At 47.1% G+C, this 25,995-nt stretch overlaps 2 protein-coding genes across 6 annotated transcripts in view; one reads left to right on the top strand and one right to left on the bottom strand.

The window, feature by feature from the left end:
• Positions 1-467: 467 nt before the first annotated feature.
• Positions 468-17,990, top strand: LOC137095222 (WD repeat-containing protein 20-like). The gene is made up of 4 exons (XM_067461635.1): positions 468-968; positions 6,094-6,276; positions 7,937-9,193; positions 13,180-17,990. The coding sequence occupies exons 1-4, from the start codon at positions 489-491 to the stop codon at positions 13,225-13,227; spliced, it is 1,968 nt and encodes a 655-aa protein (XP_067317736.1). The 5' UTR covers positions 468-488; the 3' UTR covers positions 13,228-17,990.
• Positions 17,991-23,632: 5,642 nt separating this feature from the next.
• LOC137095162 (myotonin-protein kinase-like) overlaps positions 23,633-25,995 on the bottom strand; it is a 57,885-nt gene continuing 55,522 nt past the window's right edge. For 2 of the 5 annotated variants that reach the window (XM_067461503.1, XM_067461502.1), the window contains one exon: positions 23,954-24,129. In XM_067461503.1, coding sequence (XP_067317604.1) covers positions 24,028-24,129 — 102 coding nt within the window. In that variant the 3' untranslated portion in view covers positions 23,954-24,027. Of the gene's footprint in view, positions 24,130-25,995 lie in introns of all 5 variants that reach the window. The other 3 variants (XM_067461505.1, XM_067461504.1, XM_067461501.1) reach the window with 2 other exon arrangements.

The following is a 25,995-nucleotide window of genomic DNA, read 5'->3' on the forward strand; positions in this document are numbered from 1 at the left end:
TATGATTCCATCTGAACATGAGGAAGAACTTCCTGACTGTGAGAGCTGTTCAGCAGTGGAACTCTCTGCCCCGGAGTGTGGTGGAGGCTCGTTCTTTGGAGGCTTTTAAACAGGGTCTGGGTGGCCCTCTGTCAGGGGTGATTTGAATGCAACATTCCTGCTTCTCGGCAGAATGGGGTTGGGCTGGATGGCCCAAGAGGTCTCTTCCAACTCTAGGATTCTATGAATCTATGAATATAGGGCTGTGTGGAAGTGCCCCTGCTTTCCTTCTGCTGCCAAGGCCTAAAGCAGAGGTACCCGTTGCTAAGGGCTCCATCCTCCCAGGGTTGCTAAGGGCCTCGCCTAGCCGTTACGTCAGTCACACCCGGGGGACCAATCCCAGCGCGGCGCTTCGGAAGCCACGCCCCTTCCGTGCTCCCACCCTCCCGCGGTTGCCGAGCAACGGAGGGCGGGGAGGTGATCCGGGGGTCGCCACTTCCGGCGGCAAGATGGCGGCGGCGCTGGCTCCTCCGGCCCAGGACGGAGGCCCGACGCCAACGCCGCCGCCGCCTCAGCAGCAACAGCAGCCGCCCTACGAGGTGAAGAGCCAGTTCCGGACCAGGGAGGGCTCCTACCGGCTGCTGGGGGCGCCCGAGCCGAGGGCCAGGCCCGCCGGAGCGGCCACCCCTTCTTCTTCCTCCTCTTCCTCCGCAGCGCCGCCACCTCCGCCGCCCTCGTCGTCTTCCGCCTCGGGAGGAGCCCCGCCGCCGCCTCCACCGCCCGCCCCCTCGCTGCCTCCCGTCCGCCTCTCCCTGGTGCGGCTGAACTCTTCCAGCGGAGGAGGAGGAGGAGGAGGCGGAGGGGGGGACCCCGGCGGGGAGGGCGACCCCGGGGCCTTGGCTGCTGAGAGGAGCCGCGTCTGCTTCAACCTGGGCAGGGAGCTCTACTTCTACTCCGGGTCCGGAGGCGCGCCTGGGAGGGGACGACGGGTGAGTGGAGGAAGGAGCCCCCAGGGGCAGCAGGAGGAGGAGATGGAAATCAGGCCGGGCCTGGGCCCACACTGCCATAGAAATATATATACATACATACATACATACATACATACACACACACACACACACACACACACACACAATAACCGTCCCCCACCACGCGTTGCTGTGGCCAGTCTGTGTATATGTGTTTTGTGTGTATATATATTTGTGTATATGTGTCTGTTGTTGTAGGTTTTTTCAGGCTATATGACCATGTTCTAAGCAGTGTTTCTCAACCTGGTGGTCGGGACCCCTGATGGGGTCGTGAGGGGGTGTCAGAGGGGTCGCCAAAGACCATCAGAAAACACAGTATTTTCTGATATTCATGGGGATTCCATGTGGGAAGTTTGAGCCAATTCTATCGTTGGTGGAGTTCAGAATGTTCTTTGATTGTAATGAACTATAAATCCCAGTATCTACAACTCCCAAATGTCAAAGTCTATTTTCCCCAAACCTCATCAGTGTTCACATTTGGGTGTATTGAGTATCCATGCAAAGTTTGGTCCAGATCCATCATTGTTTGAGCCCACAGTGCTCTCTGGATGTAGGTGAACTACAGCTCCCAAACTCAAGGTCAATGCCCATCAAACCCTTCCGGTGTTTTCCATTGGTCATGGGAGCCAAGTTTGGTTCAAATCCATCGCTGGTGGAGTTCAGAATGCTCTTTGATTATAAGTGAACTTTAAATCCCAGCAACTGCAACTCCCAAATTACAAAATCAATCCTCCCCCAACCCCACTAGCATTCACATTTGGTTGTATTGGGTATTTGTGCCCAGTTTGGTCCAGTGAATGAAAATGCATCCTTCATATCAGAGATTTACATTATGATTTATAACAGTAGTAAAATGACTGTTATGAAGTAGCAACGAAAACAATATTATGGTTGGGGGGTCACCACAACATGGGGGACTGTATTAAGGGGTCACGGCATTAGGAAGGTTGAGAACCACTGTTCTAGAGGCATTTCTCCTGACGTTTCGCCTGCATCTATGGCAAGCATCCTCAGAGGTAGTGAGGTCTGTTGGAAATAGGAAAATGGGTTTATATATCTGTGGAATGGCTGGGGTGGGGCAAAGGACTCTTGTCTGCTGAAGTTAGGTGTGAATGTTTCAGCTGACCACCTTCATTCACACCTAGCTTCAGCAGGGAAGAGCTCTTTGCCCCACCCCAGTCATTCCACAGATATATAAACCGATTTTCCTATTTCCAACAGACCTCACTACCTCTGAGGATGCTTGCCATAGATGCAGGCGAAACGTCAGGAGAAATGCCTCTAGAACATGGCCCTATAGCCCGAAAAAAGTACAAGAACCTAGTGATTCCAGCCATGAAAGCCTTCGACAATACAAAAGAACCAGTTCTTTTTTTTTTTGTTAGTTCTGCTTGATCTCTCAGTAGCCTTCGATACCGTCGATCACGGTATCCTTCTGGGACACCTCATAGATATGGGACTTGGGGGTACTGCCTTGCAGTGGCTCCAGTCCTTCCTTGAGGGACGGTCCCAGAAGGTGTTACTGGGTGACACCTGTCAGGCCCCACAGCCGTTGTCATGTGGAATCCCTCAGGGTTCAATTCTGTCCCCAATGTTGTTTAACATCTACATGAAGCCGCTGGGGGAGATCATTCAGAGTTTCGAACGGAGGTGTTATCTCTACGCAGATGATGTCCAGATCTGTCACTCCTTCTCACCTGTCACCAAGGAGGCTGTCCAGACCTTGAATCGGTGTCTAGCTGCTGTGTCGGACTGGATGAGAGCTAACAAATTGAAACTGAATCCAGACAAGACAGAGCTCCTACTGGTCAGTCACAAGGCCGAACAGGGCATAGGGTTACAGCCTGTGCTGGACGGGGTTACACTCCCCCTGAAGGCGCAGGTTCGCAGTCTGGGAGTTCTCCTAGATTCATCGCTGAACCTGCAGCCCCAGGTTTCAGCGGTGACCAGGGGAGCTTTTGCACCATTAAAACTTGTGCGCCAGCTGCGCCCGTACCTTGTAATATTGAGTATTCGTGCCAAGTTTGGTCCAGATCTACCATTGCATGAGTCTGATTTGGTCATGGTGGTCCACACTTTGGTTACATCCAGTTTAGACTACTGCAACGCTCTCTACGTGGGATTGCCTCTGAAGACTGCCCGGAAGCTGCAGCTAGTCCAGCGCTCGGCAGCCAGACTACTAACGGGTGCTGGGTACAGGGAGCACACCACTCCGCTGTTACACCAGCTCCACTGGCTGCCAATCAGCTTCCGAGCACAATTCAAAGTGCTGGTGTTAACCTATAAAGCCCTAAATGACTCCGGCCCTGTTTACCTCTCCGAAAGTATTCTCCCCTATGAACCATCAAGATTATTAAGATCGTCTGGATAGGCCCTGCTCTCGGTCCCACCGGCCTCGCAAGCGCGTCTGGTGAGGATGAGGGACAGGGCTTCTAGAACATGGCCATATAGCCCGAAAAACCTACAACAACCCATGTTGAATTTTCCCACCTCAACTTTCTATTGACAGTGGAATATGCTGCCTTGCAGACTGGTAGCATCTCCTCTTTTGAAGACTTTTAAACAGAGGCTGGATGGCCTTCTGTCAGAGGTGCTTTGTGCTTTTCCTGCATGGCAGAAGGGGGTTGGACTGGGTGTCTCTTGGGGTCTATTCCCTCTCTATGATTCTAGGTCTGATTTCCCTTGATTCCTCTTGATGCAGCCTATTCTGAGTAGAAATGTTTTGTTTTTTTTAGTTTCCCGATGACTAGAGAAAATAGAATAAATGATGTAAAGGGTACATCTGTTAAAACGTAGTTGTAGTCTCATGTGACACATATAAATTGCTTCTGAGCTGCTTAACCAGGCTGAGAAGTGTCACAGAAATGTCTTTTCTGTCACTGATAGCTATTTTATGTAAGTGAACTAGTTGATTTTTGACCTTGCTTCCAAGGTAACTTGCACTGGGCGTTTGATGCAGAATTTAGATGTGTCAAAGCCAGTGCTAAATGAATTAAGAAGAGTTGTTTGCTGAACACTGAAGAAGTTGAGATCTGTGCCTGATTCAGAAGGGGCTTGTGGGGCCTTCAGGATTCACTAGACAGCTATTTTATTTATTTATTTATTTGTGACATTTATATGCCGCTCTTCTCACCCCAAAGGGGACTCAGAGCGGCTTACAAGTAAAAAGTAAATACAATATATTATATTATTAACATAGCACAATATCAATATTATATATTACATTGTACTATAACATTATACTGTAATATTATTAGTAGTATTACATTTAATATAAAATATATAATTATAATATCATTTTATTATTATTAGTAATATATTGTATGTACTGAAGTCACTGCTGGTATACAGAATGAAGGAGCATCAGAAAGAGCTATGGGAGGATACCATAAACGGAAAGGAATAACCAGCAAATTGTATAAGATAATTGATATTAAGGGGGGAAACTAAAGGATGCAGCATTAAGAGAGATATGGGAGGAAGACCTAGGGATTAGAATAAAATAAACGGATTGGGTACAATTATGGGATCAAATAATAAAATGATATTATAATTAAAGAATTTATTGATACGTGTTAAAGAAAATTATTATAAATTGGTTTGGAAATGGTACTTAACACCAGTGAAGATTGCAAATATTAATAGGAATGTATTGTCGAAGGCTTTCATGGCTGGAATCACTAGGTTCTTGTGGGTCTTTTCGGGCTATAGAGCCATGTTCTAGAGGCATTTCTCCTGACGTTTCGCCTGCATCTATGGCAAGCATCCTCAGAGGTTGTGAGGTCTGTTGGAAGTAGGAAAATGGGTTTATATATAAAATTATAACAGCTAAACAACAGAGAGGAAAAAACCAGGCACAGATTAACACCTCCCAGCAACAGATTTTCCCAGGCTCAGGCAGGCCTTCAAATGCTAATGAAGGTGATCAGCTAAACATTCACACCTAACTGCAGCAGGGAAGAGCTCCTTGCCCCACCCCAGCCATTCCACAGATATATAAACCCATTTTTCCTACTTCCAACAGACCTCACAACCTCTGAGGATGCTTGCCATAGATGCAGGCGAAACGTCAGGAGAAATGCCTCTAGAACATGGCTCTATAGCCCGAAAAAACCCACAAGAAACTATTAATAGGAATGCCACAAAAAACTGTTGGAGAGGTTGCCAGGAGGTGGGTACATATATACATATGTGGTGGCAATGTAAATACGTAAATTAATTTTGGGGGAAGGTATTTGGAGAGATAGAAGCTATAATGGATATGAAGATAGGGAAAAGCGCAAGCATTGTTGTTGCTATATAATGTTAAGAAATTGGGGAAAAAACAGAGAAAGATGCAATAGATAACATGTTCACTGCAGCAAGATTACTGATAGCAAAGAATTGGAACGGTAAAATAAATATATCAATTGAAAAATAGTATAAAGAACTATGGAAAATAGCAATAAATGATAAATTGACATGTATTGTCGAAGGCTTTCATGGCCGGAATCACTGGGTTGTTGTAGGTTTTTTCGGGCTGTATGGCCATGGTCTAGAGGCATTCTCTCCTGACGTTTCGCCTGCACTTTGGCAAGCATCCTCAGAGGTAGTGAGGCCTCACTACCTCTGAGGATGCTTGCCAAAGTGCAGGTGAAACGTCAGGAGAGAATGCCTTTAGACCATGGCCATACAGCCCGAAAAAACCTACAACAACCCAATTGACATGTAGGTTAAGCCAGGAAAGGGGTATGGAAGGAAAATGACTTTGATGAAGTTTGGGGAAAATTTATTGAGAATGGCTTAAAAGAAGTAGATGGGAAATTACCTCCACAAGAAGAAATGGTATTTTGGAAAGATAATGTAAATTGAAGTGGCTCGGGGGGACGGGACAGAGGTGATATATATACACACACACACACACACACACACACACAAGATATATATACATTTATAGTCGATGTAATGAATTTTTTAAAAAAAGAACGAAGGAGCATCAGAATTGTCTCTTGATTCAATTGTCTCAGTCAGCAATCAAGTTTCATTTCAAGCTTTTGATTTCTGTACCTTAATTTCTTTCCCCATTTTATTTCTGCTGAATTTCCAGTCCATTGACCTAAAGAAACCCATTGACAAGAGGATCTATAAGGGGACGCAGCCTACTTGCCACGACTTCAACCAGTTCACAGCTGCATCAGAAACTATCTCGCTGCTGGTTGGCTTCTCAGCTGGGCAGGTGCAGTACCTGGATCTCATCAAAAAAGATACCACTAAACTATTCAACGAAGAGGTGAGTCAGAGCACAGGGTCCTCTTGGTAATGTATGATCACATAACTTGGGATTACAAGAATGCACGTCTGTTTAAATCTGTTGTGAAAGGAGACACTTGTTACTGAATCTCTCGCTTCTCAAGACAGCATCATGCATAGCATCCAGCTGTGTTTCTGCAGCTGGCACAAAAAGAGCGGCCATTACACTCTCAGACCTTTGGCAAGTTTTGGGGCAGCGAGCTTCCAATTATTTCATGAGTAAATGTATGACTGTGTTTTTGTTTTAATATGAACATTTTTGCTCTTATTAGATATTGCTTTGTAAGTCTTTCCAGAAGCTTGGCATTTTCTCTCTCTTTTTTTGCAAATTAATTACTACTCTGCCACAGGGAGGATGTTGGCTATGCCAACATTGAATGGAGGATCTGCTGAGAAAGGATCCTTGAAATGTCTTGTCGAAGGCTTTCATGGCCGGAATCACTGGGTTGCTGTGAGTTTTCTGGGGTATATGGCCATGCTCCAGAAACATTATCTCCTGACCTCTGAGGATGCCTGCCATTGATTTGTGGGTGAAACGTCAGGAGATAATGTTTCTGGAGCATGGCCATACAAAGCAGCTCTCTCTCACAGGGAGGAAGTTCTTCCTAATGTTCAGGGGGAATCTCTTTTCCTGCAGTTTGAAGCCATTGTTTTGCGTCCTAGTCTCCAGGGCAGCAGAAACAAGCCTGCTCCCTATGACTTCCCCTCAAATCTTGATACATGGCCTTCATCATGTCTCCACTCAGCCTTCTCTTCTGCAGGCTAAACATGCCCAGCTCCTTAAGCTGCTCCTCATAGGGCTTGTTCTGCAGACCCTTGATCACCTGAACGGTTTGGGACCGGCCTACCTGTGTGACCGCATTTCTGTGTACAAACCCACGCGGTCTCTTCATTCATCTGGGGAGGCCCTGCTCTCACTCCCACCTCCCTCGCAGATGCGATTGTGGGGACGAGGGAGAGGGCCTTCTCCATGGTTGCCCCTCAACTCTGGAACTCACTCCCCAAGGATATCAGACAAGCCCCCACATTGGCAGTCTTTAGGAGGAGCTTGGAAACGTGCCTGTTCCAGTGTGCCTTCCCTGAATAAAGGAAACAATCTCCGGCAAATACTCTGAGAAGCACTTTAATTACCCGTTGAGTTGTTCTTACCTTGATTTAAAACCCTCCCAATAGAGACACCCTCTGCTCATGTCCAGCATCTATTTTTAAAGTTTTTAACTATTACATCTGGCCCAGTCATAGATTTTTAAATTCTTGTGTGTTATTGTTTACTTGTGATTTATATTGATTGTACTGTTCATTTTGGTTATTGTTGTTTTTATTGTTGGTTGTTGTTTTGATGTGTTTTTGGGCTCGGCCTCATGTAAGCCACTCTAAGTCCCTTGGGGAGATGGTAGCGGGGTATAAATAAAGTATTATTATTATTTAATAATAATATTATTATTATTATAATAATTATTATTATTATTATTTTAGTCGCCCTCCTCTGGTCACCTTCCAGCTTGTCGACATCTCCCTTCAAGTATTTAAAATTATTTAGCTTTATTTATTTTGGATTTTGCAACTGCCTTGAGTCCCAGACTATGGAAAGGTGGGATGTTTATAGTAATAATGCTCCCTTTTTGCCTCTTGCCCCTCAGCGACTGATTGACAAGACCAAGGTGACTTTTGTGAAGTGGATCCCTGAGACGGAGAGCCTTTTCCTGGCCTCCCACGCCAGTGGCCACTTGTACCTGTACAACGTGGAGCACCCCTGCGGCTCAGCCTCTCCCCAGTACACCCTCCTGAAACAAGGCGAGGGCTTCACTGTCTACGGCTGCAAGAGCAAGAGCGCTCGCAACCCACTCCTGAAGTGGGCAGTCGGCGAAGGAGCCCTCAACGAATTCGCCTTCTCCCCCGACGGGCGCTACCTGGCTTGTGTCAGCCAAGACGGCTGCCTCCGTGTCTTCCATTTTGACTCCATGCTTCTGCAGGGGATGATGAAGAGCTACTTCGGGGGCCTGCTGTGCGTCTGTTGGAGCCCCGACGGGCGCTACATTGTGACGGGGGGCGAGGACGACCTGGTAACAGTCTGGTCCTTTGCCGAGGGCCGGGTCATTGCCAGGGGCCACGGCCACAAGTCGTGGGTCAATGCTGTGGCTTTTGACCCCTTCACCACTAGCACGGAGGACGACGGAAGTGGGGAGTTCAGTGGGAGTGACGAGGACATCCAAGAGACGTCCAATTTTGGCAGGGTAAGGACAAGCAGCACCCTCTCCCACCTCTCTAAGCACAGCACCAAAAGTACGCCCTCGGTGACTTACCGCTTTGGCTCTGCCGGCCAGGACACCCAGTTCTGCCTTTGGGATCTGACGGAAGACGTCTTGTACCCTCATCACCCGCTCTCCCGGGCCCGAACGCTCACCAACACCTTCAGCGCCGGCATCCCCCCTTCTGGGAGTGGTGGGAGCAACCTGGCTGCTGAATCCACCGGCGGAGGGGCCCTCCCTCGCTCGCTGTCCCGCTCCAACAGCTTGCCCCACCCAGCCGTCACCAGCGCCGCCAAGAGCCACGTGGCCGATGGGGTGGTGCCCTTCAGCATCGGCAAGTTCGCCACCCTGACCTTGCAGGAGCGGAAGGAGAAGAACGCCGAGAAAGAGCACAAGCGCTACCACAGCTTGGGCAACATCAGCAAGAGCAACGACAAGCTCAACGTGGTGCCCAAAAGCAAGCTGGATACCGCCAAGGTCTTGGGCACCTCCCTGTGCCCCCGCATCAACGAAGTGCCCCTCCTGGAGCCCCTCATTTGCAAGAAGATTGCCCACGAACGGCTGACCGTCTTGCTTTTCCTGGAGGACTGTATCATTACCGCTTGCCAGGAGGGCCTCATCTGCACCTGGGCCAGGCCGGGGAAAGCAGTAAGTATAACTCAACACACAGCTGGGCATACTCGGCAGTTGTATTTATTACAGTATGAATCCCGTATCCGCAGGGGATACGTGGCTACTTGAAATCATGGATTACAGAGAACCCTTGGGAGTTGTATTGAACTTAATTGTGATCTATATAAATAAAAACTTAATGTTCGTTTGTGGGGTTAACATAACTCAAAAACCACTGGGTGAATTGACACCAAATTTGGACACAAGACATCGATCAGGCCAACGAGTGACCATCACTCATAAAACACTGAAAAACACAGCAGAAGGGACTTAAAAAGCAAAAAAAAAAAAAAAAAAACCATGACAACACATGTACAAAACCACATATGTACACAAACACACATATATACACATACACAAATATATACATAAAATACACACACACATATATGCACACACAAAACATACACAGAGGGAGGGAGGGAAGGAAGGAAGGAGAGAGAGAGAGAGAGAGAAAGAGGGAAAGAAGTGAGAAGGAGAGAAAGAAAGAAAGGTCGGGAAGGAAGGAAGGAGAGAAGGAAATAAAGTGAAAGAGGGAAGGAAGGAGGGAAGGAATGAAAGAGAAAGATGGATGGAGGGAAAGAAGGAAGGAGGGAAAGAAAGAAAGGTAGAGAAAAAAGGAGAGAAGGAAATAAAAAAGTGAAAGAGGGAGGGAAGGAACGAAAGAGAATGATGGAGGAAAGGAAGGAAAGTAAGAAAGAAAGGTAGGAAGGAAGAGAAGGAATTAAAAAATGAAAGAGGGAAGGAAGGAGAGAAGGAACGAAAGAGAGAAAGACGGAGGGAAGGAAAGAGACAAGGAAGGATGGAACCAAAGAGCAAAGGAAGTAAGAAAAGAAACAGATAGAGAAGGAAGAAAGAAGAAGGGAAAGAAAAAGAGGGAGGGAGGGAAGGAAGGAAGGAAGAAAAAGAAAGAAAGAAAGAAAGAAAGAAAGAAAGAGGGAGGGAGAGAGGGAGGGAAGGTGGCCACAGCAACGCATGGCGGGTACAGCTAGTTTATTGATATATAAACTAGCTGTACTCACTTACCATGGAGCCCCCGGTGGCGCAGTGGGTTAAACCCCTGTGCCGGCAGGACTGAAGACCGACAGGTCGCAGGTTCGAATCCGGGGAGAGGCGGATGAGCTCCCTCTATCAGCTCCAGCTCCTCATGCAGGGACATGAGAGAGGCCTCCCACAAGATTGATAAAACATCGAAATCATCCAGGCGTCCCCTGGGTGACGTCCTTGCAGACGGCCAATTCTCTTACAACAGGATGCTCCTGACACGACCAAAAAAAAGCCCACTTACCGTGATGGAACTTCTCCTTAAGTTGCCCTACAGTTCCAATCCTTGTGCTATTCTCAGTCCTGTTACCCCTTTTACCCTCAAGATCAGGCATCCTCAAACTGCAGTCCTCCAGGTCTCCAACTCCCAAAATTCCTGGCAATTAAACAAGCTGGTTAGGGCTTATGGGAGTTGCAGAGCTGCAGTCTGAAGATGCCTGCTCAAGATCATTCCCTGGATTGAGTACTCCTGTCTCAACATAATTTCTTTTATGAATCAGTAAACTGCTGAACTTTACTTGCTGACTGAAAGATTGGTGGTTCAGATCCGGGGAGTGGCGTGAGCTCCTCCTGTTAGGCCCAGCTTCTGCCAACCTAGCAGTTCAAAAACATTCACATGTGAGTAGATCAGTAGGTACCATGCAGTCATGCCAGCCACATGACCTCGGAGGTGTCTATGGACCACGACTAGACTTAAAGTCTAGTCGTGCAGATTCTCTGCTGGCAATGGAAAAACATCCTGTGTACGAAAGGGGAAACGGAGGAAAGGCCCTGGTGTGAAATGGGTCTAAAACAGATGTGCTTGCTAGAGATTTTTCCCCACTTTCCTTCCTCTGATTTCATTGGTGTGCAGGTTTAGTGTGATAGCTAAACCAGTTCCCTTGGTGTTTCCTGCCCCGCTGATTCCTCTCTCGCCACTCTTTGTCCTCTCACTGCTTGGGTTCCTGGTGACAGCAGCCGATGCCTCGTGCGTCTTGTTTTTCTCTGGTCTTGAATGCCGGAGCAGGTCTGGGCAGCTGCCCAAGCTGGTTTTCCACAGCGGAGAGAACAAAGAGCCCTGTTGAGGGAACCGGCAGAATCCCCACCCGTCCCTTGCCCTGAAAAGCATCTCCTGGCCTTTTGGGGGGCATTTCCTCATGGTACAGATCGCCCTGCCTTTGCCATAATTACAGAAGGGTCCTAAGGGTGGATCTGAGTTTACGTCATGGTTAGAACAGGAATCAATGAGACAAGTTGTTCATGACTATCTTCGGTCTGTGTGGAGTTTACTCAAAGCATGACTATGCCTGGATCCACTCGTAATTGTCCTTCCTGGTATGCTGTTTTGTTTTTTTCTGACCCAGACACTTAATCAAGTGGGCAAAATGAGCAGGGGTCTGTTCTACAGACATTTTATTAACCCAGATGTTCCAATCTCAGTTGCTAAGGAATGTAAAATGATGAGTGTGTCTCCTTCCTTTCCTTTTGCAGTTGAGATAAGTTGCTTCTTTCTCCTCTGTGTTACCTCTGAATAAAAAGCAGTAGAAGCCACCTGTAGTTTGACAGCTGATGGGGGTGTGTGTGTGTGTGAGAGTTTTGTATTGGAATCAGGGGACTCTAAAAGTGTGGCCCTCAAAGGCATAATGCAGCCTTTCTCAACCTGGGGGTCGCCAGGGGGAGTGTCAGAGGGGTCACCAAAGGCCATCAGAGCATACAATATTTTCTGTTGGTCATGAGGGTTCGGTGTGGGAAGCTTGGCCCAATTCTATCATTGTTGGGGTTCAGAATGCTCTTTGATTGTAGGTGAACTATAAATCCCAGCAACTACAACTTCCACATGTCAAAGTCTAATTTCTCCAAACTCCACCAGTGTTCACATTTGGGCATATTGAGTATTCGTGCCAAGTTTGGTCCAGATCAATCATTGTTGAGTCCACCGTGCTCTCTGGATGTAGGTGAAGTACAACTCCAAAACACAATGCCCACCAAACCCTTCCAGTATTTTCTGTTGGTCGTGGGAGTTCTGTGTGCCAAGTTTGGTTCAATTCCATCTTTGGTGGAGTTCAGAATGCTCTTTGATTTTAGGTTAACTATAAGCCCCAGCAACTACAACTCCCAGGTGACAATATCAATTTTTTCCCACCCCACACAACCCCACCAGGGTTCAAATTCGGGCGTATCAGGTATTTGTGCCAAATTTGGTCCAGTAATTGAAAATACATCCTTCATATCAGATATTGCAAGTCGCTTCTGGTGCGAGAGAATGGGCCGTCTGCAAGGACGTTGCCCAGGGGATGCCTGAATGATTTGATGTTTTTATCATCCTTGTGGGAGGCTTCTCTCATGTCCCCGCATGAGGAGCTGGAGCTGATAGAGGGAGCTCATCCGCCTCTCCCCGAATTCCCTGATATTTACACGACAATTCATAGCAGTAGCAAAATTATAGTTATGAAGTAGCAACAAAAATAATTTTATGGTTGGGGGTCCCAACTGGCTGTCCCCCGCAAGGGTCTTCCTCCAGGGGCAATCCAAGAATGGGTAACTTGGAAGTCCCTGAATCAACTCAGAAGCGGAGTGGGCAGATCAAAAGACAACCTGGCAAAATGGCACTACCTAAAAGAATCCCAAACCTTGTGTGACTGTGGAGCAGGACAGACAACTCTGCATCTGTATGCTTGTCCACTGTGCCCTGCCTCATGTGCAGAGGAGGAATTGTTGGAGGCTACAGACAATGCCGTTGCTGTTGCCCGTTTTTGGTCAAAAGATATTTAGTCGCCTGCATGCCTTCTATTTTTATCAGTTTTATACTAATTTATGCAATGCTTTTGATACAAAATAAAAAATAAATAAATGGTTGGGGGTCACCACAACATGAAGAACTGGCATTAGGAAGGTTGAGAACCACTGTGACATTTACACTTTCTCTTGTCTATTTTCAGACTCTGAACTCTCAGAACGGCGGCTCCCCGAGTGGCACAGTGGTATAGACCTGGCCCTATCCCTCCGTCAGCCGGCCCCTTTGGCTCCTTGCGCCGGTGAAACCCTCGGACTCTTTGTCGGTATCCTGCTGTATGTACAGGTTGTTTCCTCCCTCCCTCTCCTGGAACGAGAGACACTAATGGAGTTTAACTTAATATATTGGAGAACTATGTAGCACAGGACCCTTTGCACTTCTCAGCTATTTAAAAAAAAGTATTAACGAACCGTATTTAAAAGCTAAGGATTTTAGCACAGGCCGCTGGAGGGCAGGTTTTGCACAAGGGTGAACTGAGCTGCCCCTTCCTCCTTGCCTCCTCTCCCCGCCTTTCCCTCAAGTCTCCCAGACTGGGATCCGGAACCGCCTTTCAGCTGGACTCGGCTGAATTTCTCCCAGTCTTCCGGAAGCGGAAGGAATCCCTTTTGCAAAGGGGAAATGCCCCACTCCGCCCCCTCACCCCAAAAAAGTCCTTTCAAAGGAACCCCTGTGTCTGTTTTGTTTCTTCCTCCCTCTTTTTTAAAATTTCTATTTTTGTTTTTGGTGTATTTTGCACAAGATATTCCAGTTTTTTTGTTCTGCTGATGGGGACACTGTTGGCACCTCCACCCAGAAGAGCCTCTCTTCGGCCTCGTACTCTTCCCCTGCCGCCAAACATCGTAGTGCACCAAATGATCTCCAAAGAGGCATTCCTTAATGTTCAAATTCCAGCAAGATCCTGCCCAAGAGTTCCTGCCTCCTTTTGGTGAGCATCCTATCTCAACGTGAGGGTCCAGCTTGCTGCCATCTTATCTTTTATCTCTAATTCTTTGACTTTCCTCCAAAATTTATTTTTTTGAGATGCTAAGTGGACTTCACTTTGAACTGGCAGGCACTTCTACTTGAAGACACTTTCATTCCTCTCCTCCCCACCCCAACAAGCTGGCTGACACAAACGTGCTTTGGTTTTGGGGATTGCCTCCATGGGTTTCTACTGTCACATCCAGGCAAACGTCATGCAGTCTGTCCCCTAATGCCAAGGCTGGGCTGGGATGTGGAATCAGGGTCCTTGGCTGCAGTTTCACCAGTGAAAACTACAGGAGCAACAGCTGACCTCTCTCTCTCTTTCTTTATTTGTCTCCCTCACAAAAACAAAACTATTCAGGTGCTACTGGATGGCATTTTACCATTTTAATGTTGGCCACTGAAGTGGAATTAATGTCGGCTACTACGTTCCCTTCGGGGTGAGAAGGGCGGGATATAAGTGTCGTAAATGACCAGTGTGGGTTGGCATCTCATTTGTCCAGATAGATCAGCCTTTGCCAATTAGAATGCCTTCCAAATATGTTGGACTGCAAACCCCATCCTGCCCCAAACTGCCTGGGTATAGCTATAGCACGGTCCTACATATCATGTGTATGTTAATGTCGGCTACTGAAGTGGAACTAATGTCGGCTACTGCGTCCCCTTCGGGGTGAGAAGAGCAGGATATAAGTGTCGTAAATGACCAGTGTGGGTTGGCAGCTCATTTGTCCAGATAGATCAGCCTTTGCCAATTAGAATGCCTTCCAAATATGTTGGACTACAAACCCCATCTTGCCCCAAACTGCCTGGGTATAGTGATAGCACGGTCCTACATATCATGTGTATTTTAATGTTGGCTACTGAAGTGGAATTAATGTTGGCTACTGCTTCCCTTTCGGGGTGAGAAGAGCAGGATATAAGTGTCGTAAATGACCAGTGTGGGTTGGCAGCTCATTTGTCCAGATAGATCAGCCTTTGCCAATTAGAATGCCTTCCAAATATGTTGGACTACAAACCCCATCTTGCCCCAAACTGCCTGGGTATAGTGATAGCACGGTCCTACATATCATGTGTATTTTAATGTTGGCTACTGAAGTGGCATTAATGTTGGCTACTGCTTCCCTTTCGGGGTGAGAAGAGCAGGATATTAGTGTCATAAATTACCAGTGTGGGTTGGCAGCTCATTTGTCCGGATAGATCAGCCTTTGCCAATTAGAATGCCTTCCAAATATGTTGGGACTGCAAACCCCATCCTGCCCCAACCTACCTGGGTATAGTGATAGCACGGCCCTACATATCGGGCGCATTTGTTAGGGATGACTAAGAACCCCTTGTATTGCTCAGCTTAGGAACAGCGGTTTTCCTATCATGAGTGGAAGCGAACACGGTGGATCTGATGCTGTTTCGCTTTTCCACCCTGTCAGTGTGTTGGACCACAATCACTACAACCTCAATCTTGTGGTGGGGATGGTGCTGTTGGGGGATGTCACACGGGAGAGACTTGTCTCCAAGCATGGATAGAGCCCATCTCTGCCACGGCATTGGCCTCCGAGTCACACGAGGTGCATTTCACTGCCTACATAGGTGACTTTTGATAGATGACATGCTTGTTCTATGAAGCTGTGTGTTGGGTATAGTGATAGCACGGTTCTACATATCTGGGGCACATTTGTTAGGGATGATTAAGAACCCCTTCTATTGCTCAGCTTAGGAACAGAGGTTTTCCTATCATGAGTGTTTTGGTTGATGAGTGGAAGCAAACACTGTGGATTTGATGCTGTTTTGCTTTTTCTACCCTGTCAGTGTGTTGTACCACAATCACTACAACCTCAGTCTTGTGGTGGGGATGGTAAGAGTTACAACCTGGTGCTGTTGGGGGTGTCACATGGGAGAAACTTGTCTCCAAGCATGCCTAGAGTCCACCTCTGCCATGGCATTGGCCTCCGGATCACACAAGGTACATTTCACTGCCTTTTGATAGATGACATGCTTGTTCTGTGAAGCTGTGTGTGGAACTAAGGAGTGGACTTCCTTAGGCACTGGGTTATGTGTTAATTCACGTAAGTGTTGTGGAATAATAGCTGCGCTTGAAATCAGTTCAAAGCAAACAAAATTATCTTTTTAAAGGTATGTATGTAACCAGGGGTTTGGCAATTTAAAATGGACCAGAAATATTTTGAAGCAGGATCATTTGGTAATACATAGTGGATAGGATGCAAAATTGGACACTTGGCAGAGCCATTGGAATTGAAAGGATATCTTAGTCATGGCTAATTGAAGTCCTATTGATTTTCCAGTGGGTTTGGTATGGCTGCATCCAGATGCAACCTGTTGTTTTCTCTGGGCACGCTAAATTTATTTATCAGTAACTAGAGATTCAACTTTGTTTAAATTTTGGATGGCTTTGAATCGGTTTACAGCACAGTTTTGTTTGTGTGCAACATTGCATGGCTCACGCAACTGGCATTCACCTCCCCTTTGTCTGGATCTGGCAATTGGCATGGGGCAAAAAGAGGTCTCCAAACGCTATCTGCAAGATATGATTGTGTTTCGAGATTGTGTTTCTGGTATCGGGAAGTGACGGAGCTTGAGGGACCACAACATCTCAATGATTTGACCTGGAAATAGCCAGCCAGAGACTGAGAGGAGCTCTTGGCTTTGTTTTCATTTGGTCTGAGCAGTTCCACCACCAAAAAAAGGAATTGGGAGCAGGATCCAGGATGGGGTGGGCTACTGTGGAAAGCTAGAGCACTTCTTTCGCCTTCTTGGTTTCCTCACAGAATCTGGTAGTGCAGGTCTGTGGTTAAAGAGAGGATGGAGTGGAGATGCTTTTGAAATAGTGCTGCAGATGGTATTTGAAGTCACCTTGCACTGTATTCTTACCTGTTGTGTTGGCTTTGGCTGTTTGTCAGGGAGGCTTTGGGCCTGTAAGAGCCATCCACGTCATTTGGGTGGCAATGAGTCAAGGGTGTTTATTGGGATTTTTCCCAAGGTCCCCAGCCATTGTGGTCAATAGCTAGGCTGACCAGGGGCAGATCAGCGAGTATCTTTTCTTAGCTCTGTTTGAAGCCTGACTGCACCCCCCGTAGCACTTGTTTTACAGTGGAACATCAGGATGAACCAGGAATAGTTGAACTGGCCAGTGGTGTTATCTAGAAATGGCTGAAAAGCCCTTGCCTGGAATGTGTTTGATGGCTTCCTATAGTTTCACAGCAGCTCAGTGAGCCCATTTTCTGCACATGCTCAGAAGCACACTGTCATATCGGTTGCAGCTTTGCATGTTTTGGGGCCAAACCTTCGGCGGGGTCAGCCTGGCTCAAGCATCCATCACAGAGGACTCTTATTTATATCCATTCCCCAAACAGACTCTGGAATAGCAGAGGGGGGTGGGTCCCTCTTTGCCCCCTGGCTCACTGTGAACCCTCCCTTGGGCTCTCCACAGGCAGATTTTGACCCTCTTCCTATCGTTTCCCATCAAGAGAGAGCTCTTGTCCCATCAGAGCAGCTGAACAGGAGGACTCAGATTCCCTCCCCCAGGAAACAAAAGCCATACTGGGTCCAGAACCCCCGTGCACCAACGACAACGACATCTGCTTTGCCCTATGCCTGGCAAGAAGAGCAACAAGGGAGGAGGAGATGCTGGCGCGGGTTTAGCTCTACTCGGATCCATCGCAACGGGACACATGGACCTCGGAGGACACTTCTGGTTTTGCCCTTCCCTTTCCTCCTCCTCCCCCCGGCCTCCAGATGCATGTCACCCTCCCAAGGTATCTCTCTCTCTTTCTCTCTGCCCCCCAGACCCAAACTCCCGCGGCCTTTGCCTGCCAGCTGGCGTCTGGCGGCCTCGCCCTGTCCCCCTCGGCGGCGTCCGAGCCCCGAAAGAACGTGCCGACGACGACGCTCCCCCTGTGCCTTCGTCACTTTACTACCTGCTCTAAACGTTTGTTACTGTTGTGTGTCTGGGAACAACAAAGAAAAAAAGTGTTTAAATTATGGCATCGTGATCTCCTGTTTACTACTAAAGAGATGGTTTTCACAACACAGCGGCCTCCCCTGCTAAATGTGGGTTGTGGGAATCTGGGGCTGGGACCTCGTAGCCGCGGGGTGTTCACGGACTGGAATTCCCAGCAGCTCTTGCCAGTGGTAAAGAGCGCTGGTGGTTTTGGCCTAACATCATCCCCAGTGATACTATTCAGGGTCCCTGAGGCTGTTGAGGAGCCCGACTCTAGTTTGAAATATATATATATACACTGCAGAGATCTAATTCAAAGTGCAAAAACCATGAAAAAAGTAATCTTTAAAATGAAAAAAAACTTTTTCAAACTAGTATTTTAATGGGAGGCGTGTTGGTCTGCTTTTGGCTGTTTAGAGAATCAAGTTCATTAGGATTGCTGTTTTGTGCCTTCAAGTCGTTTCAGACTTGGGGCAACCTTCTTGTCACAATTTATTCCAAGGGGATTTGCCTTTGCTTCTTCCGACGCGGAGAGAGTGTGACTTGCCTAAAGTCACCCATTGGGTTCAGAGCCACGATCCGAGGTTCACACCATTACACCACACGTTCTGGATTCTTCCTCTCTCTGTTTGTAGCCTACATTTCTTTCTTTCTTTCTTTCTTTCTTTCTTTCTTTCTTTCTTTCTTAGGCCCCTTCCACACTGCCATATAAAGTCCAGATTATCTGCTTTGAACTGGATTATATGGCAGTGTAAACTCATAATCCAGTTCAAAGCAGATAATGTGGATTATCTGCTTTGATAATCTGGGTTGTATGGCAATGTAGAAGGGGCCCTTCTTTTCTTCCTTCTGTTTGGTTCTTTTCTCCCTCCTTCCCTCACTCTTTCCCTTCCTTCCTTCCTCTTTCCCCCTACCTTTTCCTCCTCCCTCCCTCTGCTTTCCTGTCCTTTTTCTTTTCCTTTCCCTTTTCCCTTTCCTTTCCCCTTTCCTTTTCCTTTTTCCTTTCCTTTCCTTTCTCCTTTCACTTTCCTTTCTCCTTTCCTTTCTCCTTTCCTTTCCTTTTCATTTTCCTTTCCTTTTTCTTTTCCTTTCCTTTCTCCTTTCCTTTTTCCTCCCCTTTCCTTTTTCTTTTCCTTTCCTTTCCTTTCTCCTTTCCTTTCCTTTCCTTCCTCCCTTTCTCTCCCCTCTTCCTTTTCTCCCTCCCTCCCACAAGTTCTTTTATTGGAGTTGAAATGTCTTTCTGTTGCACCCTGATCAGCAGGAGAACAGAATCAGAATCACAGAAAGGGAAGAGACCTCATGGGCCATCCAGTCCATCCCCATTCTGCCAAGAACCAGGAAAATTGCATTCAAAGCACTCCTGACAGATGGCCATCCAGCCTCTGTTTCAAAGCCTCCAAAGAAGGAGACTCCACCACAGTCCAGGGCAGAGAGTTCCACTGCTGAACAGCTCTCACAGGAAGTTCTTCCTAATGTTCAGGTGGAATCTCCTTTCCTGTAGTTTGAAGCCATTGCTCCATTGCATCCTAGTCTCCAGGGCAGCAGAAAACAAGCTTGCTCCCTCCTGATGACTCCCCCTCACATATTTGTATAAGGCCCTCATCATGTCTCCTCTCAGCCTTCTCTTCTTCAGGCTAAACATGCCCAGCTCTTTAAGCTGCTCCTCATAGGGCTCGTTCTCCATACCCTTGAGTCTTGTCACCTGCAGCAGCCACTTCTCAATAAGATGAGGGACTTGGGGCCCTTCCACACAGCTCTATATCCCAGAATATTACGGCAGAAAATCCCACATTATCTGAGTGTGGACTCAGATAACCCAGTTCAAAGCAGATATTGTGTGATTTTCTGCCTTGATCATCTGGAATATAGAGCTGTGTGGAAGGGCCTTTAAATGTGGCTATGCCAAGGTTAGCTATGGAGGTGTTACACCAAGTCAAGCCTCTTCAATCTGCAGCCCTCCAGGTGTTTTGGACTTCATCTCACAGCATTCCTGGCCATTGGACAAGCTGGCTGGGGCTTCTGGGAAGTTGGAGGCCCAAACCCCTGGAAGGCCGCAGCTTGAAGAGGTGCTCTAGGTGATGCATCCTAACTCTGGTTGTTTATTTATTGTGTCATCAGCAACCAGACATTTGTATTACATTTTTAACAAAAACAAACAAACAGACAAAACACAGAATTTGCAAGCTTGGTAGTTGATTAAATGTCCTTTGACCAGTATCTGGCCACTTGGAGCGCCTCTGGTGTTACTATAAGAAGGTCCTCTATTGTGCATATAGCAGGACTCAGGTTGCATCACAGCAGGTGGTCTGTAGTTTGCTCTTCTCCACATTCGCATGTTGTGGATTCCACTTTGTAGTCCCATTTCTGAAGGTTGGCTCTGCATCTCGTGGTGCCACAGTGCAGTCTGTTCAGCGCCTTCCAAGTCGCCCAGTTTTCTGTGTGCCCAGGGGGGAGTCTCTTATTTGGTATCAGCCATGGATTGAGCCTGCCACTTTTGGACTCTCGCTTGCTGAGGTGTTCCAGCAAGTGTCTCCGTAGATCTTAGAAAACTACAGAGACACTCTCTGGAACACCTCAGCAAACTCTGGTTGTGAATTCCACCCATGGTTAACAGCATAACACTTGTATTGTCAAAGGCTTTCGTGGCCAGAATCACTGGGTTGTTGTAAGTTTTTCAGGCTGTATGGCCATGTTCCAGAAGCATTCTCTCCTGATGTTTCACCAGAATCTATGACGGGCATCCTCAGAGGTTGTGAGGTCTGCCATAGATGCAAGCGAAATGTCAGGAGAGAATGCTTCAGCCCGAAAATCTACAACAACTCAACAGAACACTTCTTTATTTTCAGAGTGAGAGCAGAACCAAGTGAGTTGTCGAACGGAGAATCAACACATGGATCAATGTATTGTCGAAGGCTTTCATGGCCGGAATCACTGGGTTGCAGTTTTTTTTCGGGCTATATGGCCATGGTCTAGAGGCATTCTCTCCTGACGTTTCGCCTGCATCTATAGCAAGCATCCTCAGAGGTAGTGAGGTCTGTTGGAACTAGGAAAAAGGGTTTATATATCTGTGGAATGACTAGGGTGAGACAAAGGCCTCTTGTCTGCTGGAGCTAGGTGTGAATGTTTCAACTGACCACCTTGATTAGCATATACAAGGACATCTCATCACCTCTCAACAAAAGTTGGCTCTAGGCACTGTCAGGTCACTATATGCTAATCAAAGTGATCAGTTGAAACATTCACACCTAGCTCCAGCAGACAAGAGGCCTTAGTCCCACCCTGGTCATTCCACAGATATATAAACCCTTTTTCCTAGTTCCAACAGATGACACTACCTCTGAGGATGCTTGCCATAGATGCAGGCAAAATTTCAGGAGAGAATGCCTCTAGACCATGGCCATATGGCCCGAAAAAACCTACAACAACCCAACACATAGTTCACTTGGATGTAATGACTGCCTTGCCACTGGTACGATTTAAGGTTTGCATCTCTGGTGACTTGATGTTTTGGGTTTCCCTTCAGCTGTAAAATCCCTAGATAGCACCCCAGGGACAAATCGGGAATAATTCAGCTTTATTTGTATTTCTAACAGGAGAGCCTCCTTATAACTCAAATGTTGTCACCAATGTACAATATTCTCATGCGCCTAACAAAATGTACCGCATCACGTGGGCTGGGGAGGGGGCCAGGGAAGCGTAATAAATATGGGGAAAGGTGGCAAGAGAACAAGCAAGGGGAGAGCTTAGTGCAAAACCTCCAAACGAGCCATTGAAATCTCCCCGTGCTCTCCCAGCTAAACCTTGCTTTGTGCAAATGCTCTTCTTGGTGCAGAAAGAGAGGGAAAAGACTGACTACTAAACACCACAACTCCAAATAAATTATCGAGAAAGAGAAGGCTTTGAACGTGCCCAAAGTGTGGAGCGAGAAGGAGCCAGTGATGCCACCCAGTGTTAGAAGTGCAGTTCTAAGTCCAAAGTGGAGGAATCCCACCGCCAGCAGAGAGCTTTTGACCTTTTCCGAAGTCACACCTGGGTCTTGGGGCAGAAATGGGAGCCCTGCCGGCTTACTTCCACCCCATTTAACCCCAAGGATGCATGACTTGGAGGCATTGGTCGCAGCCTCTTATCTGTGCAAAGCAAAACGTGCCACTGACCCTGCAGCTCCGTTGCAGACATCCGCTTTGTGTAGTCCCCAGGTACCATCATGGAAAGTCCTGGATCCGGTTCTGGCGGAGAGCAATCCTTGTCTGCAAAAATCCTTGCGAGTCACCCGGTGCCAAGGCTGGGAAGAGTCTCTTTGCCGGTTTGTATAAGATGAAGCCAGCCTGGCAGCAAAGCATGTGCCTTCCGACAAAAAGTATGGAGTCCTGAAGACAAAATCTATCCACAAAACAGGGCTTACCTTTCAGAAATCACCAAAGTCACATCTGATGGTGAATTATAGAGTTGGAAGAGACCTCAGGAGCCATCCAGTCCAACCCCATTCTGCCAAGAAGCAGGAAAATTGCATTCAAAGCACCCCCCACAGATGGCCATCCTGCCTCTGTTTAAAAGCCTCCAAAGAAGGAGCTTCTTTTCCACCGGACTCTGAGGGAGAACAGCTCTTCTTATGTCCAGGAGGTTCTTGCTAGACCCTGCCATGCAGGAAGACCCTGCCAAGCAGGAAAAGCACAATCAAAGCACTCCTGACAGACGGCCACCCAGCCTGTTTAAAACCTTCCAAAGAAGGAGCTCCCTGTCCACTGGACTCTGAGGCAGAACAGCTCTTCTTATGGTCTGGAGGTTCTTACTAGACCCTGCAATGCAGGAAAAGCACAGTCAAAGCACTCCCGACAGATGGCCATCCAGCCTCTGTTTAAAAGCCTCCAAGGAAGGAGCTTCTTTTCCACAACTCCAAAGCAGAATAGCTCTTCTTATGTTCAGGAGGTTCTTGCTAGACCCTGTCATGCAGGAAGACCCTGCCAAGTAGGAAAAGCACAATCAAAGCACTCCCGACAGATGGTCATCCAGCTTCTCTAAAAGCTTCCAAAGAAGGAGCTTCCTTTCCACCGGACTCCGAGGCAGAACAGCTCTTCCTATGGTCAAGAGGTTCTTGCTAAATCCTGCCATGCAGGAAGACCCTGCCATGCAGATTAAGCACAATCAAAGCACTCCCGACAGATGGCCATCCAGCCTCTGTTTAAAAGCCTCCAAAGAAGGAGCTTCTTTTCCACTGGACTCTGAGGCAGAAGAGCTCTTTTTATGGTCAGGAGGTTCTTACTAGACCCTGCCATGCAGGAAAAGCACAATCAAAGCACTCCTGACAGATGGCCACCCAGCCTCTGTTTAAAAGCTTCCAAAGAAGGAGCTCCCTGTCCACCAGACTCCGAGGCAGAACAGCTCTTCTTATGGTCAGGAGGTTCTTGCTCGTCCCTGTCAAGCAGGAAAAGCACAATCAAAGCACTCGCAACAGATGGCCATCCAGCCTCTGTTTAAAAACCTCCAAAGAAGGAGCTTCTTTTCCACCAGACTCCGAGGCAGAACAGCTCTTCCTATGGTCAGGAAGTTCTTGCTAATGTTCAAGTGGAATCTCTTTTCCTGTGTTTTGCTGGTTGCATTTCCCGTCCAGGTTGAATGCAAGTAGGGTCAAACCAGAGCAGGGCCTGGAAGACACCTGTGCAAGGTGGGACTTAAAAGGCTAAATGCAGAAAGGCCAGAGAGGAAGGATTGGTGAAGGGGTTGGACAAGGAAAAGAAGCCCTTGCCTTACTTTCCAAGGTTCCAGCTCCTCATCTTCCCCTAAAAGAAATGCCTCCTCTGCACCCACTCTTGTGGGGCAGTGGTTACCGGGAACCAGCAACGTCGTGCTTGCAAAGAAAGGGAGAAAAAAGCAAAGCTCTGGGGGAAGCTCCAAGGGACCTGAGTCAGAACAATCGCCTCTAGAGAGCGAAGTGCAGGAAGAAGTGTTGTTCTTGTCCCTCTGGCCCCCAAAGAGCCCCAAAGCAGACAGTATCTGATCCTCAGCATCTCTGTGAGGCAGCTATAGGGCACAGGTCCATCCCACAGCAGCGGCAAAAGACCCGGGATCCTCCAGCAGCATTCAAACCACATCTGCAAGGCTCCGAAAGGCAGAGACCTCCCGTCGGAAACCGCCAGTACACAGGAGCAGGTATCCCACCTTGACGATGCAGGGCCTATGTACCTGTGGAGGAAAAACAAGCCCATCAAGAGGGAAGGAAAGAGGGAAGAGACACTTAAGTGCAGTGGGAAGAGAACCACAAATAATGCCCCCCAAAATTAAAACTCTCCCAATAGAGATATAGAATGATAGAGTTGGAAGAGACCTCATGGGATATCCAGTCCAACCCCATTCTGTCAAGAAGCAGGAAAATCACATTCAAAGCATATAGGACAATTGGAACTGAACTGAGTATCAAAGAGGTCTACATCCCAGCTGGAAAGATGCATAGGAACACATCCCTGTCATTTTGTCTCCCATAGAGCAGTATTTCTCAACCTTACTAATGCCACAACCCCTTCATACAGTTCCTCATGTTGTGGTGACCCCCAAGCATAACATTATTTTCGTTGCTACTTCATAGCAGAAATTTTGCTACTGTTATGTAAATATCCAATACGCAGGATGTATTTTCATTCACTGCACCAAATTTGGCACTAATAATAATAATAATAATAATAATAATAATAATAATACTTTATTTATATTCCTCTCTATCTTCCTAAAGAGACTCAGGGCAATACGCCCAAATTTGAAAACTGGTGGGGGTGGAGAGGGGATTGATTTTGTCATTTGGGAGTTCTAGTTGCTGGGATTTATAGTTTGCCTACAATCAAAGAGCATTCTGAACTCCACCAATGATGGAATTGAACCAGTCTTGGCACACAGTCTTGGCACAAATACTCAACATACCCAAATGTGAACACTGGTGGTGTGTGTGGGGGAGATTGATTTTGTTATTTGGGAGTTCTAGTTACTGGGATTTATAGTTTGCCTACAATCAAAGAGCATTCTGAACTCCACCAGTGATGGAATTGAACCAAATTTGGCACACAGAACTCCCATGACCAAGAGAACATCCTGGAAGGGTTTGGTGGGCATTGACCTTCGGTTTTGGAGTTGTAGTTCACCTACATCCAGAGAGCATTGTGGACTTAAACATTAATGGATCAGGACCAAGCTTGGCACGAATACTCAATATGCCCAAATTTGAACACTGGTGGAGTTTAGGGGAAAGATACCTTTACATTTGGGAGTTGTAGTTGCTGGGATTTATAGTTCACCTACAATCAAAGAGCATTCTGAACTCCACTAATGATGGAATCGAACCAAACTTGGCACATAGAACTCCCATGACTAACGGAAAATACTGGAAAGATCTGGTGGGCATTGGCCTTGAGTTTTGGAGTTGTAGTTCACCTACATCCAGAGAGCATTGGTGGGCATTGACCTAGAGTTTTGGAGTTGTATTTCACCTATATCCAGAGAGCACTGTGAGCCCAAACAACAATGGATTTGGACCAAACCGAGCACAAATACTCAATATGCCCATATGGGAACACTGGTGGAATTTAGGGAAAATAGAGTTTGACATTTGGAAGTTGTAGTCGCTGGGATTTCTAGTTCACCTGCAATCAAAGAGCATTCTGAATTCCACCAACGATGGAAGTGAACCAAACCAGACACGGAGAACTCCCACGACTAACGGAAAATACTAGAAGGGTTTGGTGGGCATTGATCTTGAGTTTGGGAGTTGTAGTTCACTGACATCCAGAGAGCACTGTGGACTCAAACAATGATGGATCTGGATCAAACTTGGCACAAATACTCAATATGCCCAAATTTGAACACTGGTGGAATTTGGGGGAAAGAGACCTTGACATTTGTGGATTTGGGAATTATAAAGTTTGGGGATACTGATGGTGTGTGTGTGGGGGGGGGGGGGGGATGATTGATTTTGTCATTTGGGAGTTGTAGTTGCTGGGATTTATAGTTCACCTACAATCAAAGAGCATTCTGAACCCCATCGCCGATAGAATTGGGCCAAAC

Source organism: Anolis sagrei, chromosome Y (assembly GCF_037176765.1).
Source record: "Anolis sagrei isolate rAnoSag1 chromosome Y, rAnoSag1.mat, whole genome shotgun sequence".
NCBI classification, from domain to species: domain Eukaryota; kingdom Metazoa; phylum Chordata; class Lepidosauria; order Squamata; family Dactyloidae; genus Anolis; species Anolis sagrei.

What these genes read in the sequence shown, in the direction of transcription:
- LOC137095222 (XM_067461635.1), top strand. Translation starts at nt 489, where the DNA reads ATGGCGGCGGCGCTGGCTCCTCCGGCCCAGGACGGAGGCCCGACGCCA. An exon ending in CGCCTGGGAGGGGACGACGG is followed by an intron (nt 969 to 6,093) that starts GTGAGTGGAGGA and finishes CTGAATTTCCAG; the next exon opens with TCCATTGACCTAAAGAAACC. An exon ending in GGGCCAGGCCGGGGAAAGCA is followed by an intron (nt 9,194 to 13,179) that starts GTAAGTATAACT and finishes GTCTATTTTCAG; the next exon opens with ACTCTGAACTCTCAGAACGG.